Source organism: Pagrus major, chromosome 11 (assembly GCF_040436345.1).
Source record: "Pagrus major chromosome 11, Pma_NU_1.0".
Taxonomy (NCBI): domain Eukaryota; kingdom Metazoa; phylum Chordata; class Actinopteri; order Spariformes; family Sparidae; genus Pagrus; species Pagrus major.
In genome coordinates, this window is record NC_133225.1 from 5,571,966 (window position 1) to 5,585,157 (window position 13,192).

Sequence of the window (13,192 nt, forward strand, 5' to 3'; positions counted from 1 at the left end):
ATTTAACATATATGAAAGAACAACAGCTCCCCGCTCACACCATCCTTAACTATTTGTACTAACAAGACAGATGGAGGCCAAAGATGCAGACAGATCACATCAGGACATCTGTCACTTCATGGCAACAGCCTGCTTAATAAGTGACAAGGCTTCCTCACCCGTGGGCACAGGATGGGGGAGGGTGGGGTTAGTGTCTCGGAGCGGCGGCTGTGCGAGGCAGCCCGTCAAAGTCATGTGGTGCCCTTTTTTTAAACAACTTGTCCCAATTACAGCCAATCACATGCGATCTGTGCCCTTGATTATCATCCTGGGCAGTCGACATCAAAGCCGCCGTCGATGGGCGCTGACACGAGGCTGTGCAGTAATTAGTGGACTTCACTGAGGAGAGTTTCATCACCAAATGTTTTCAAAATACTGAACGTCTTAATTTGGAGGAGGCGGGGTGGTGGTGGGGAGGGGGGGCGGGGGGGGGTTCACGTCGGGAGAGAATGATGCCCTACAGAAATAATTAAAACATAATTACAGCTCATCAGCTGTGCAAGTGCTCACAAAGTGCTGTCGCTGACGATCTGCCGGTTTCCTCGGGGCATCGGCGCAGTAGCAGGCCACATACAGACCCCAAATTCCCAGCGCAGCCGTACTTACTCAAAATAAATGCTTATGTCTTATTAGCAGAAATACCAGGAAGAAAATAAATTGGCCCCAACAGCCCAGAATTCAAATGAATCTCTCTCGCTGTAAGAAATCGCTACTTACAAGCTGCTTATTATCCTCGATAAACACCTGCATTTGTTAAAAATATGTTGTCTGCCAAGGACGAAGCAGGCAGCGCTCATCAAACAGGAAGCAGAGAATACACAGCAGGTCGTTAAAGCAATAACTTGTCTCCTCGGCTGATGTGTCAAACTGTGTGCTCGGTTAAGAAAACACAGATGCACAGATTGAGGAGCCAGTCAGGCTTTTTCAAATTGAAATCGTGTTAGCCCTGTCCCCCAGGTTGCAGTATAAGGCCTTGACGGGCCATTGGCTCCGTGATGACCACTTCATACAAACATGGCTGGCAGTGCAGTCCTGTAAAGGGGGGAGAGCGCACGCTAAGTGTTTGTGACGACCGCTAAGGCCATCGCTTGATTCCAAGGAAGTAATGAAGGCTGGACTGTAGGCGCTGTGTTTCCTCCGTCCACCTGAGAGCAGACTTCTAACAACCCCGGTGTCAGGCCGGCTTACAGTCACGAGTCCTCCCTCTCCGCTGCTCATCCAGAGTTGTCACGACATGTGTTTATTCCTCCCAGCCCAGAGCCGAGGAGCCAAATGGCACAGTGGTCACAATCGGGTCGGGTTTGATGATGTGTGCCCTCCGTGTGATTCAGTGTGTTTGCTTACATTTGTGAATGTAAGGAAGATCCTCGGCTGAAGGCGCGCAAGACTGAAACGAAATGCCCACGAGTGATGGAAAACTGAGAACATTATAACACTGTACAAAGACTTTATATAAAAACATCAGCAGGAAACAGCTACGTTCAAAAGGTGCTTAAAATTTAAAGTTAACTAGGATTTGAATAATTATAAACTATCGAACGTTTATATGCAGCATAGAAAACACTAGAAACACACATGTTTAGAGCTTAGATGAATTAGTTTAAGGTGTAATATGTCGTTTTAGGGAAGCAATTTAATCAAAACTGACCTTAAAGGACAACAGTTTCATACTGTTTCACTTTCAAGCTAGAAAGGTGGCAGGGTCCGCCAAATATACACAAACAGTGTTCTGGGGACTTTATTTTCCTCGAGTTTGTATTATTACCACATTAATATTGTAAATATCTGAGTTTGGATTTCTTCTCCAAAACTACATACTGCTCCTTTAAACTCAGCCAAAGATGGACTGTGTCTTCATCAAGGTAAGGCCAGGCCAGAGTTAGAGTTATGAGTTAGAGTTAGAGTTATGGCCACATTAAGGTTAGATGTTACAGGATCACAGGAATAAATTGGACAATCTCCAACATGGTGCTCTGTTTGCAATCATGTACACATTGATAAACATTATAGAGTTTTGATTTCTTCTCCAAAACTACATACTGCCCCTTTAAATACATTTTTGCTTATCAGTGGAGTTGTCAACAATCGTGTTTAGAAAGATGGTGTTTTTTAAGGTAACTTGAATTCCTTTTTTAAGGTGTGTTGTATCAGACCAAACCTGTGAACCTGCCCGAGATAGTTTCCCTGCCTCTCAGCACACGCTGTGCTTTTATGTTCTGGGATTACATGACCGGCCGGCCTTTAGCGTTCATAGGTCTGTGATATAACTTAGCCTCATATTCAATCATATGTCAGAGCAGCCATGAGCACAGTTTCTTTAAAGCAACATTATGTAACTTTTTTACTTAAAATAACAGCTTCAAAATCATTTTGATGACACAGTGTCTTGTAACAGGGTGAATGGTGTCTCTTCGCCGCCCATCACTTATACACTACACATGTTTACTTCAACATACTGGTTGTCAACACATTGTTATGACGTAATGAGTCTGTTTGTAGTCAGCGCCTACGTTACATCTGACAAATTGTTGCAGACCTGGGGTTTGTATTTACGGCAAATCACACAAAATGCCAATTTCTATGTAAACCTGCTGTAAAGTATTGTTTTTTATGTAAACAGAGTATGATGAAACCAACAAATAATCACCTAATTCATTTAATAATAAGAAGAAGAGAAAGGGTTAATTGATTACTAACAATTATCTGAACAGAATGATTGTCTGGTAGGCAGAAGCAACAATGATTTAGCCTCCATCCTAAACAATGTAATCCAGTGACGTTCAACATAACAGCTGCAAAGATTTATTATTACATTATTACATGTAATGACGATTTCTTTCCACCAGAGAGCAGCACTAACCAAGACATGTGTAAGGCGCTGTGCTAAAACAGCATTTACTGATCAGTTCAAGTTTTGGACCAAGTACAATTTAAACTACATATACATTTGTTTTTAGTCTCCTTTATAACGAGTGTACAAACTATTGAAGCATGTGATTACAGCTTTGATATGTAAAATGTTAGTGTGACAGCAAATGGGGAAGTTTGGAGAAATGTCATGAAATCCAGGGAGGGGAAACCCAAATTTGTCACCATAGCAATTCATATGATAGCAAATACTGCGTGACGAATACTGAAGCAATACTGTAATCATTGATTTCACTGGAACAGGAAGTGTCTGGCTTCTTTCCAGCTTCAGTCTTTCACTCATTTTTAACAGAGATCATATGCACAATGCCACAAATACCTCCAAACCAAAACACTCCTCCAAATACATCCTGTAATGTACGACCTTATTAAGGTTTCACGTCATGAGGTTATATATTTATGACATAATAATTTTGGATCTTGTTCGTAGCTTAAGGAGACTACATCAGAATCGCAAACCCACACTGAGCTGTATAACTAAGAGCTATGTGTTAGTAACATGAATTTAACTGTCTTATAGACACAGTACTGATGTCTTATAGTCATTCAACACTTAAGTTTAAAGAAATTATATCATTCAACAGATGAAGAAGGGAAATTTAGGAGCACCGTGTTAAGTCAAGATACTATTCAGGGTTTTTATATGTTGAGCTGTTAAAGGAAACTTGTGATTTTAAAATACAAACTTGAAACGCCAATTTTACAAATTTAGCCTAATTTATTGTAAATACATAACTGATATGTAGTAAAGTCTTGTGTTAACGAAGCATAGAAAGTCTGACAAATACATCTAATACTATCTTATTATTGTTATTGTCCGCTAACTGAAAAAAAGCATTTCTATGAATGTAGTGTGTATACAATAATGCTTTTTTTAGCAGTTACTCATAATAGGTAAGGAGAAAATATTGTGTGCACACTGTTTAAACAGTGACTACATAAATTTAAATGTTAATTTCATGGGGTTTCCAGTATTTAAAAAAATAAAGGTTCAACAGTAAAATTTTGGTTTAATTTCTAGTTATAAAATAGTAGTAGTAGTAATAATAGTGTATCAAGTAATTCCTTTATTTATATAGCACATTTTAAAACCAGATTTACAAAGTGCTGTGCAGAGTGAAGAACAGATAAAACACACAGAGATAATAAATACATACAAAGAACACACAAAATGCATGTTATAATACTGTTTACAAGAAGAAAATGTAACTAAAAAAATGAAAGCAAAAGTGCAACTAATGAAAAAAGGTCAAGGTGGGTTGGCTGTACACAAGAAAGAAAACACAAAATGAACAAAACTAATGTCTACTGTGAAAAAATAAACAAAGGTATCAAAAATAAAAATGGCATGATTCAAAACATTTCTAGAAGTAGAGAAAAGGATCAGATGTGAACCTGGATCAGTGTGTTCTGTATCACAAGTATATTCAAATACTGCATACTGTTAATAGGAATACAAGGTTACACAGTTCAGTTCAATTTGTTGTGTGCAGAAATGTGATATTTTGTGGTTTATACTGCCACGGTGGAGTAAAAGAGTCGTTGTTGACCTTGGAAGCAATAGCAGCAGTAATAACCTGAACTCAAGATCCACTTACTAATGTTTTATGCAGCTTTCAACCACTTTTTGCAGTCTTCCTCATGGATGCTGTCTGTATATCACCGAATTGCCAAAGCTGGCGACTGGACCTTGGGTTGAGATTTTCTGAATAAACCATAGTTTTAAAAAGGGTCAGTTCACCCAATTAACTGAAAAAATATGCCATGCAAACTGTTTTAGTTTAAATCGCTTAAGTTTTGAGATATCTATATCTGAGGTTTCTGCATGCCATACGCCGCAGTCACATGGCGGCCGTTTTCCTCTGACGTCATGCTCAGGGTTGGATGCTTGAATGCTGGGATAATGTAATTCTGCTGTGATCCAGGTTGCAAGTCCTATACATGTAGGGAATCTGGCAATTTGTCAGAATTTCACGGCTTACCGGGCCATATTTTTAAGTTAAAACATAGCTATGGTTAGCATTAAGCCACTTCCTAGTTAACATTACTGTAACATTCAGTGCGTTTCATTTCCAGGTTTAATTTGATATGTGATATGGTTGATATTTAAGGAAAACTTTAACATTAGCTAGGCAGTGGTTGAATGCTAACATAATTGTTGTCTAACGGAAGCTAATTGGATATCAACTATGTTGTTTTACCTTTAGATACGGCCCAATGTCCTTTCAGATTTTCATTAGCCATTGTTTTTTCAGTAGCTGATTATCCAGGACGCAGTGAAATTACAACAATTTGTCAGATTCTTTACTTTTATAGGACTTGCAACCTAGAACACAGCAGGACAACATTTTAACTACCCAAGCTGAGAGCGATGTTAGAGGAAAATGTCCGCCATGTGAATATGGTCTCATATATTTGGATTTTGTTTATGTTGTTTGCAGCATTGAAAGTGCAACAACAACATTATATCTTCCCAGAAGCAATGTGCTGGTCACTCTGGTTAATTAACACACTTGCTGTAAACAGGTTTTACTAAGAATATTTCATTGATCAAAAGTAGGCGTAATAAAACTTGCAAGGTCTTATCCAGAGTTAATGTGGACACTGTTTCTGGAAAGAAATGTTGCTGTTGATTTTCTTCAAATATAATATTTAACTTATGTGAACACTGCAGATAAAATTGTATTTCCATCCATTTTTATTTGGGTGGACGCAAAAAACCTGACCGAGGTTCTGATAAAATCAAAACTTCCTGCACTACAGGAAAGTGAGATGTTTTTGAGTGAACTGTTCCTTTAAGTCGAGGTCAATCAAGTGTATCTAGTTAATGTAAAGAAAACCAAAGGAAAATATAAAGGTAAAAAGGTGGATTGTTTCAAAATGATACACGTTTCCATAGATCCAGTTTAGACAGTTTTGCATACAAAAGGTAAAAAATATAAGCAGAGTGATTTAACTGCTACTATGCACCTACGTTAACCAAAAAACAAAATAAAAACATTGACATAAGCCATGATCATTAATAAAGTTAATTTAAAACTTCTCCAGTGGTATCAACCTTGCATGTGCTGTGGTGCATTCATTTTATAAGTTGCTAAAACATCATGAAGCGTGAATACTGTACTCTGAACTACTGTTTTCTAATGACATGGTTTAAAAAAAAAGACTTCTGTACACCTAAGATGAACTGCACGACTTTGTGACTACCGCCCGTCACTTAGACACTTGCACCCGTTTGGAAAAGAAACACTAGATTCCTGATTGATGCTCTCCTTGACCTCCATGGGGAGCGAGTCAAAGAGGTGGTCCTCCACGATCAGGCAGCTCCGGCGCAGGAGGCCGCACTGACCGAGCTGAGCCGGGAGACGATCCAGACAGTTTCCCTTCAGTTCCAGATGCGTCAGTTGCGAGAGTTGGCTGATTTTCTCTGGAATGGTGGAGATACAGTTGTGGCCGAGGCATAAGGTCCGCAGTTTGGTGCACTTGAACAGTTGCTTGGGGACTACCTCGACTTTGTTGCCGGTAATGGCAAAATGCTGGAGGTTCTGCAGAAAGCCGACCTCCAGTGGTATTACCACAATAGAGTTGTGGCTAACGTCCAGGTACCTCAACTTGAGAAGAGTGAACAACGATGAGGGTAGAGACTCGAGCTTGTTGTGTGAGAGATAGAGCGACTCGAGATTCTTGACGTGGCTAATGGACAGTGGAATGGTGATGATCTTATTGTGCCAAAGTTTGAGGCACGTCAGTCTCTTAAGGTGCTGAAAGCTGATGATCTCCTCGATGGTACGAATGTTGTTGGATTTAAGATCCAGTTCTTGAAGGTTGGTCAAACTGAAGATAGCATGGGGGATTCTCTCCAGCTCACAGTTAAGAAGCTCCAGTTCAGCGAGATTCATTATTTTCTTCAAACTATTCAGCACTAAGAGCTTTGTACCATCGTTATGAACAACCAGCTTGACCAGATGTGGAGACAGATCCGTGATGTTTGTCGGGATCTTTGTGAGGTTGCTTTTGAGATGCAGTATCTTTAAGTGCCTGAGGTCTCGCAAAGACTCGAGTCCGATCATTTTGTTGTTTTCAGAGTTCAGGTTACCAACCAAGTACAGTTCCCTTAAATTTTTCAACAAGTATACCCAGCTAGGAATCTCAGCAACATCTGTAAATTTGACATGAAGGCACCGGAGGTGATCACGAAGGAAAATGAAAGCAGTCTGTTCAACTTTGGCGGGACAGTGATAAAAGTGCAGCTCCTGGAGGTTTATCATTTGTGAGATCTTAGCTGTTATCCTGGCCTCTGGGATTAATTCTAGTTTGAGGATTTCCAAATCGGTGAGATCAAACACAGCATCTGGCACTCCGGAGAGCATAAAGAGATGGAGTTCCAACTTTTCTTGAGGGTTGCGCGTCACATGCTGCCGCAACTTCTCAAAGGTCCACTCGTGGTTCAGGCTGATCTCCCGAAGTTTGTTCTCACTCACCTCGGAGAGAAAAACACCAAAACGCTTGGAATACAGCTGGTCGTACTGATCGACCATGTGGAGGAGGAACGCAAAGTCATTCTTAACATCTGGAATGTCACTAAAGCTGCTCTCCTCTCTGACTTTTTCGAAGGAATACTCCTTAAGCGGTCGTCGAAATAGCCAGAACAGCGTGTATATACAGATTACACCATAAACGCATATGATGGCAATATAACTAACAAGGAGTTTCTTCAACATGAACGCCATGTTGTGTGTACAGTGGAACCTGGCGTATCCAGTCAAATGCTTGATTTCGGGCTCACACACATGGTCAAAATCTATGGAGGCAACAAACGTCATCGTGTAGCACAGGATCAAAATGAATTTGACCGTCTTGATGACCGTCTGAAGGGCATACAGCCTGTAAATCAAGTCACTGTCTTCAACGTGGGCGCGGAATTTCCGGACTTTTTCGAACAGGGCTTTCGCCTGCTCGCCATCTTTCTTGTCCAGTATGGTCATGGAGGGAACTTCACTCACGAGCTTTTCTACGGAAAACGTGACCCCAGATTTAGTCAGCATTGGGGCGGACTGGTTTGGACTCCCCTCCTCGCTGCTCATGGACAGATGCTTCAGGAGGGAGGAGGCACCGGCCAATCTCTGCTTGTTCTCCTCCGAATCCTCGCATGCAGTCTCGGACAGTGCTTTGGTAGTCCACGGCGATTCGAAACATTTTCCCAGTATGGAAACGAAATGTTCTATCTTGGAACTTGTCTTTGGGTACTTGAACCAGAAGTTGCTACTGACCATTAATACAATAGTGTGGATAAGGGCGAGGTATGGGAAATATTTGGAATACCATGGAAGGGCAACATGATAGCACATCTGGTTGACGAAAACATACTGCTGAAAATCCAGCTTGGTCCTGACACCCGTAGGCTGAGGCTGCCCTAAAGTACTAGACTGTGTGAAGTGAATTGTGGGGGCGATGTGATCCGGAGGCCTTTTAGCCATCAAAGGAGCTGCTTGCTCTCCGATGGCGCTTTCTTTGTTCCATAAACTATCCACGGTCTCCGGTGGTTGGGGTCCTAAGAAGCTCCCAGTCGCTTCCGGAGTTTGTTCCAGGATCGGAAGACAAACCACTTGGTCCTTTGTTAACTGCATCGTTCCAGAAAATATGGCCAACATCAACATGACGATGCCAAGATAATCCATGAAGACATCCCACCATGGTTTCAGGATTCGATAAGTTGGCTGGATGTCATTCAGAGATGCTACTTCTGTGAGGGTGAACATTCCTGAAACAGAGAACATGATGATAATTCTCATGAGATTTTATCCCAGTAGATTTTTGCAATCTTTTTTTGGAATTTCATTGACCTATTGAATTTTTTTTCACATAACCTCTCCTAGTATCACCAGGGGACTTCATGTGATTCAGAAATTAACTTCCAACATCTGTGTTGTGTGTGGTGCATTCACACAGGACGAGCAAAGTCTGTATTTTACATGAATCTACTCTCGAATATGATGTCAAGGCAATAGCGTGATATTGTTTCAGAAGCGGAGCATCTGTTCTTCCACAGCCACATTAATAATATAGTTTACAGTTGTTTTGCTCACTTTCTGCATGTGTTACAAGCATAAATACACATTTGCAGCTCATTTAGAACAAGTAAAAGATGCTTAGTGGCTGTACTTGAATTGAACAACCTTTCATTGCTCCCAACCTTCGCTGTCATCACTTGTTTCAAACAGCAATGTAGGTGATCTAACAGCACAGCTGTCGACTGCTGTTCAACATATTTTGAACCGTGATCAAATTTCTTACATGTTCAGTTGTCTGACAACAACAAACAGATGTTTAAAACGAAATACAACCTCAAATCCCAGAGAAACTGAATCACATGGGACTAATATTATAACATGACATCTGTGTTAAGAGAAATATGTTTTATGTTTCGTATATTACGGACACGGCAGATTCACTCAGGATTAAGATCAAAGACGATTTCCGCAATTATTACAAATTACTAGCGGTCCCCAGGTAATAGCAGTCCCATGTGATTATGGCTCTATTGACCAAGGAAAGTGCAAGTTATGGCCAAGAAGCTTTCAAATAGTCACAGGCAGCTGTAAGTTGCCTTTCTGCAGTAAAGTACAGTTGTTTGTTAGCACAAGTATGCGCCTTCATCCCCTTATTCAATCTACAGTATCTCTCATCTGATCCATCGATATTTTTGCTGTGACCAGCAGCATGTACTGTACAAGTAATCTGAATTAATGAAAAAAATGATGTGATATTGCAGGAGAGATATGTTATCTTAGCTTTAGCTCCCTAACAGGAATTAGAAAGGTGTACAGGTGTCTTACAAAGGGCAACACTAATAGTGTGTCATTACTACCAGGAATTTGCCCTTGAGTGGGCGACAAAGTGGTAAACATCATAAAATTCTGGAAAGTAGTACATTACTTGAGATCATAGAGTTGTGACTTTCAGTAGGGGTAGACCGACTATCGGCCTGGCTGATTATCAGGGCCCAATATTCAGCATTTTATCGATTATCAGTATCTTTGTTGTTTGTGTCTGATTGCCGATAAAATAAATGCACTGCTTCTGCTCTGATGCAGCATCCTTTCTCTGTTTGTAGTCACCACCATCAAGTAAAATGCCTCAAAATTGTACTGCAGTACGTGAGTAAATTGTAGTTTGTTACATTCCATCACTGGTTATTCTCAACTTTAACACTAAGATTTTTATTTTTACTGCTAATGTTCATCAGTTTCAAATATCAGTTATCGGTCTGCTTGATTACTAATAATCAGGATCAGCATCGGCCCTGAAAAAAACATATCGGTCGTCCCATACTTTTCAGCACAAAAAATTATGAATGAGAATATCTTCATAACCTCAATTTTCTAACACAATAATCTGTTTGTAAACACTTTATACAGGCTGTGTTGTGATGACGGAGCAGAGTTAATGCCGGGTCACATCCAGCGGTTTGTTCAGACACACTCACATGAACAAACCACAGGATGTAAACAGAAACACCAGAGAAGAAGGAAAGCATAAAGAGAAGTTAACAGGGCCTTTGAATCCCGTTGAGACACTCTCTGTTAGCCTGTGACTGAAGGCTGTGTGTGACGCCATGTTGTGTGTTTATCTATTGGATCACTTTAAACTCTGAGCTTACAATGTTACATTTCTGCTTCATTATTGAAAATAATGAATTTCAAATACAACACAAAGGACATTTAATGTATATTTACTGTATCTGGTCACTTGTACATCACATAGATCAATTATATTTCCTGTCTTTTCTAGTTATCGGGGACGAGTGTGCACTGGTCACAGCACATGTGACAAGAGCCTGATCAATATATTGGTTAGCTGATAGTATTGGTCAATACTGGCTAATTACAGATGTATTTGTGTCAATGTATATGTTCCTCAATATGAACCGATATGCGATAATAATGCAGAAAAAGATGCCTGGCCTAATTTATGATTATTAAATTATCAGTGAAGTTTACTGTTTCAGTGCACTGATGTCATTCTAGACAATAAAGTTTATTATTACACTGCTTTTGTAACATATCTCGGTCTTTCATTACCACATTGAAGGGATCACAAAACAAAATCAGATTTTCTTTTCGGATTAACTTCCTAATCCCATTGACATTGGCCCTAAAACTGGAGGATTACACTGGTTATGCCCGACACTTTTTAGGCCACACTGTGTTTCCCTGGCACACGTGAAGGAGGCCCGGATAGAGAACAGCCTTGTCAGACAGTTATGGATTTAGAGCGGTCGCTGCCCTTGAACTGGGACACACAGCAGAGTTGTCTGTAGTCTTGAGGCAGTGCGTACCACGGGCAACACAAAATCTGCTGACCTTAATGTGGTGTGAATTATTCATAACAGCCCCCTTTACCTTTAAGTGCAGTGTGCATGCAAACTAATTGTTACAGCCTCCCTCCTCACAGTTTACACTGGACCCACTATCACACTGCTGAAGCCTTGACATGTTTCCTGTGTGGCATTATTATTATTAATAATTATAATAATAATAATGATAATAATACATGACTGAATGAGATTAAATCCTCGGTGCCTCCCCTGCTACTGAAACCCATTGTTGTGTGTTGAAAAACATGAAGGTCAGTGTGTTTGGGAGTGAAGCTGCTGAGCAGGCTGAGACCGGCTGCAGCAGCAAGACGCATCCACGGACCCGAAACAAGAGGTGGACCTGATGTCCGTGAAGCCTTTAAACGCAGCACTCAAATCTGGGTTCCGTTTACAGAACATCATGACACGTTCACGGTCCATTAGTGCGCCACAATCACCAACAAAAAAAAAAACCCCGCTAATTCCTCACTACACCGTATAGCTTGCTAATGGTTACATTTGCTAGATGTTGAACACGACTAGAGGTCCACAGATACGCACCTTCAGGAGGGTTCTGGTCCAGTTATGTCGATGGCGGCGGTACCGAACAACGCCTCCCTTTATACGCCATGCTTCGCCGCGGTGATGAAGCCGTCCATTCTTCGCATCTGTTCAACCGTGGGCCTGCTGGCCGAGGCTGTAAGCAGCTTAGCCGACTACCCCCCGCTCCGCCTCAGATGGTCGGGTCCTCTCTGCCGCTGACTGGCGGCGCGGCGGCACCAGCTGCTGGAGGAGCTGGACTCGGTCCGATGTTCAGTCGCTCGCTCGCCGTCGGTTCCTAATGGGTTTCATGATGAGCGTCAGTCGGCATCGGTTCTGCTGCGGTGTTCGGGGATAAATGTGGAGTGATGAAGCAGGAGGTGCTGTTTATTTCACATCAGGAGCAGATATGATGGATTGACAGAGGAGAGGGAGATGACCCGCTCAAGTTAGGGACCGTCGTAAAAGTGCACAGCGTGACATTTTTACAGGGCATGTTAACATTTTTCTGTAGACTATAAAAAAAGTAAAATAAATAATTAATCTACAGAGCTTGTAAAAAGGTGTAAAAGTATTTATTTTCCTTAAAAACATTATTACGAGTCTACGGGCCCCACACTGTCCAGATTTTAATGTAATGTCCTTGCTAACATTAGCTAGCTAGCAAGCATTAGCAATGTTAAAGCTACCTAGCGTTAGCGACGTTAATGTTTGTTACTGTTAGCGACGTTAATTTGTTAGCTAGTGTTAGTGACGTTAATGTTAGTTACTGTTAGCAATGTTAATGTTAGCCTGTGTTAGTGACATAAATGTTAGCTAGCCAGCGCTAACAACATTAGCCAGTGCAACAAACTTGCAACCACTTTCCGGGGGCAGATCGTTCGATGTTGTGATCTAAATGCAATGGAGAACCATTTAAGTACCTTTACGTAAGTCACAGCACGTCAAAATGAAACCTCTCAATAAATAATCTTGTCGTAGATTCATATTTTTTCTATTTTTAAAATAGGCCTACAACATTTAAGAGTAAGGGAGGGGACTGCTAACTGCAAAACGGACAGGAAGTTAGCTAAAACGATGACAGTGCTTACAGCGGCTTTAAGCACATTCATTCAATTACTTATATATCAGTAAACTTTATGTTCCTATATAGTTAGCATTGTTTTAAAGCAACATTATGTAGAAATTTGCATTATGTGCGATTTGGCGGCTCCAGTGTTTTTGAGTAAGACACCACTGCGGTAAATACAAACTCCCGGGTGTGTAACAATTCGCCAGACGTAATGTCGGCGCTGACTACAAACTAATCTCATGACGTCATAACGATGT

At 40.9% G+C, this 13,192-nt stretch overlaps 1 protein-coding gene across 1 annotated transcript; it reads right to left on the minus strand.

The window, feature by feature from the left end:
- Nucleotides 1-6,069: 6,069 nt before the first annotated feature.
- On the minus strand, nucleotides 6,070-11,924 carry lrrc8db (leucine rich repeat containing 8 VRAC subunit Db). Its single transcript, XM_073476898.1, has 2 exons — nucleotides 11,885-11,924; nucleotides 6,070-8,728 (listed from the first exon to the last, which is right to left on the minus strand). Exon 2 carries the CDS (start codon nucleotides 8,724-8,726, stop codon nucleotides 6,171-6,173), a length of 2,556 nt encoding a protein of 851 aa, XP_073332999.1. The 5' UTR covers nucleotides 8,727-8,728; nucleotides 11,885-11,924; the 3' UTR covers nucleotides 6,070-6,170.
- Between the last annotated feature and the right edge of the window lie 1,268 nt (nucleotides 11,925-13,192).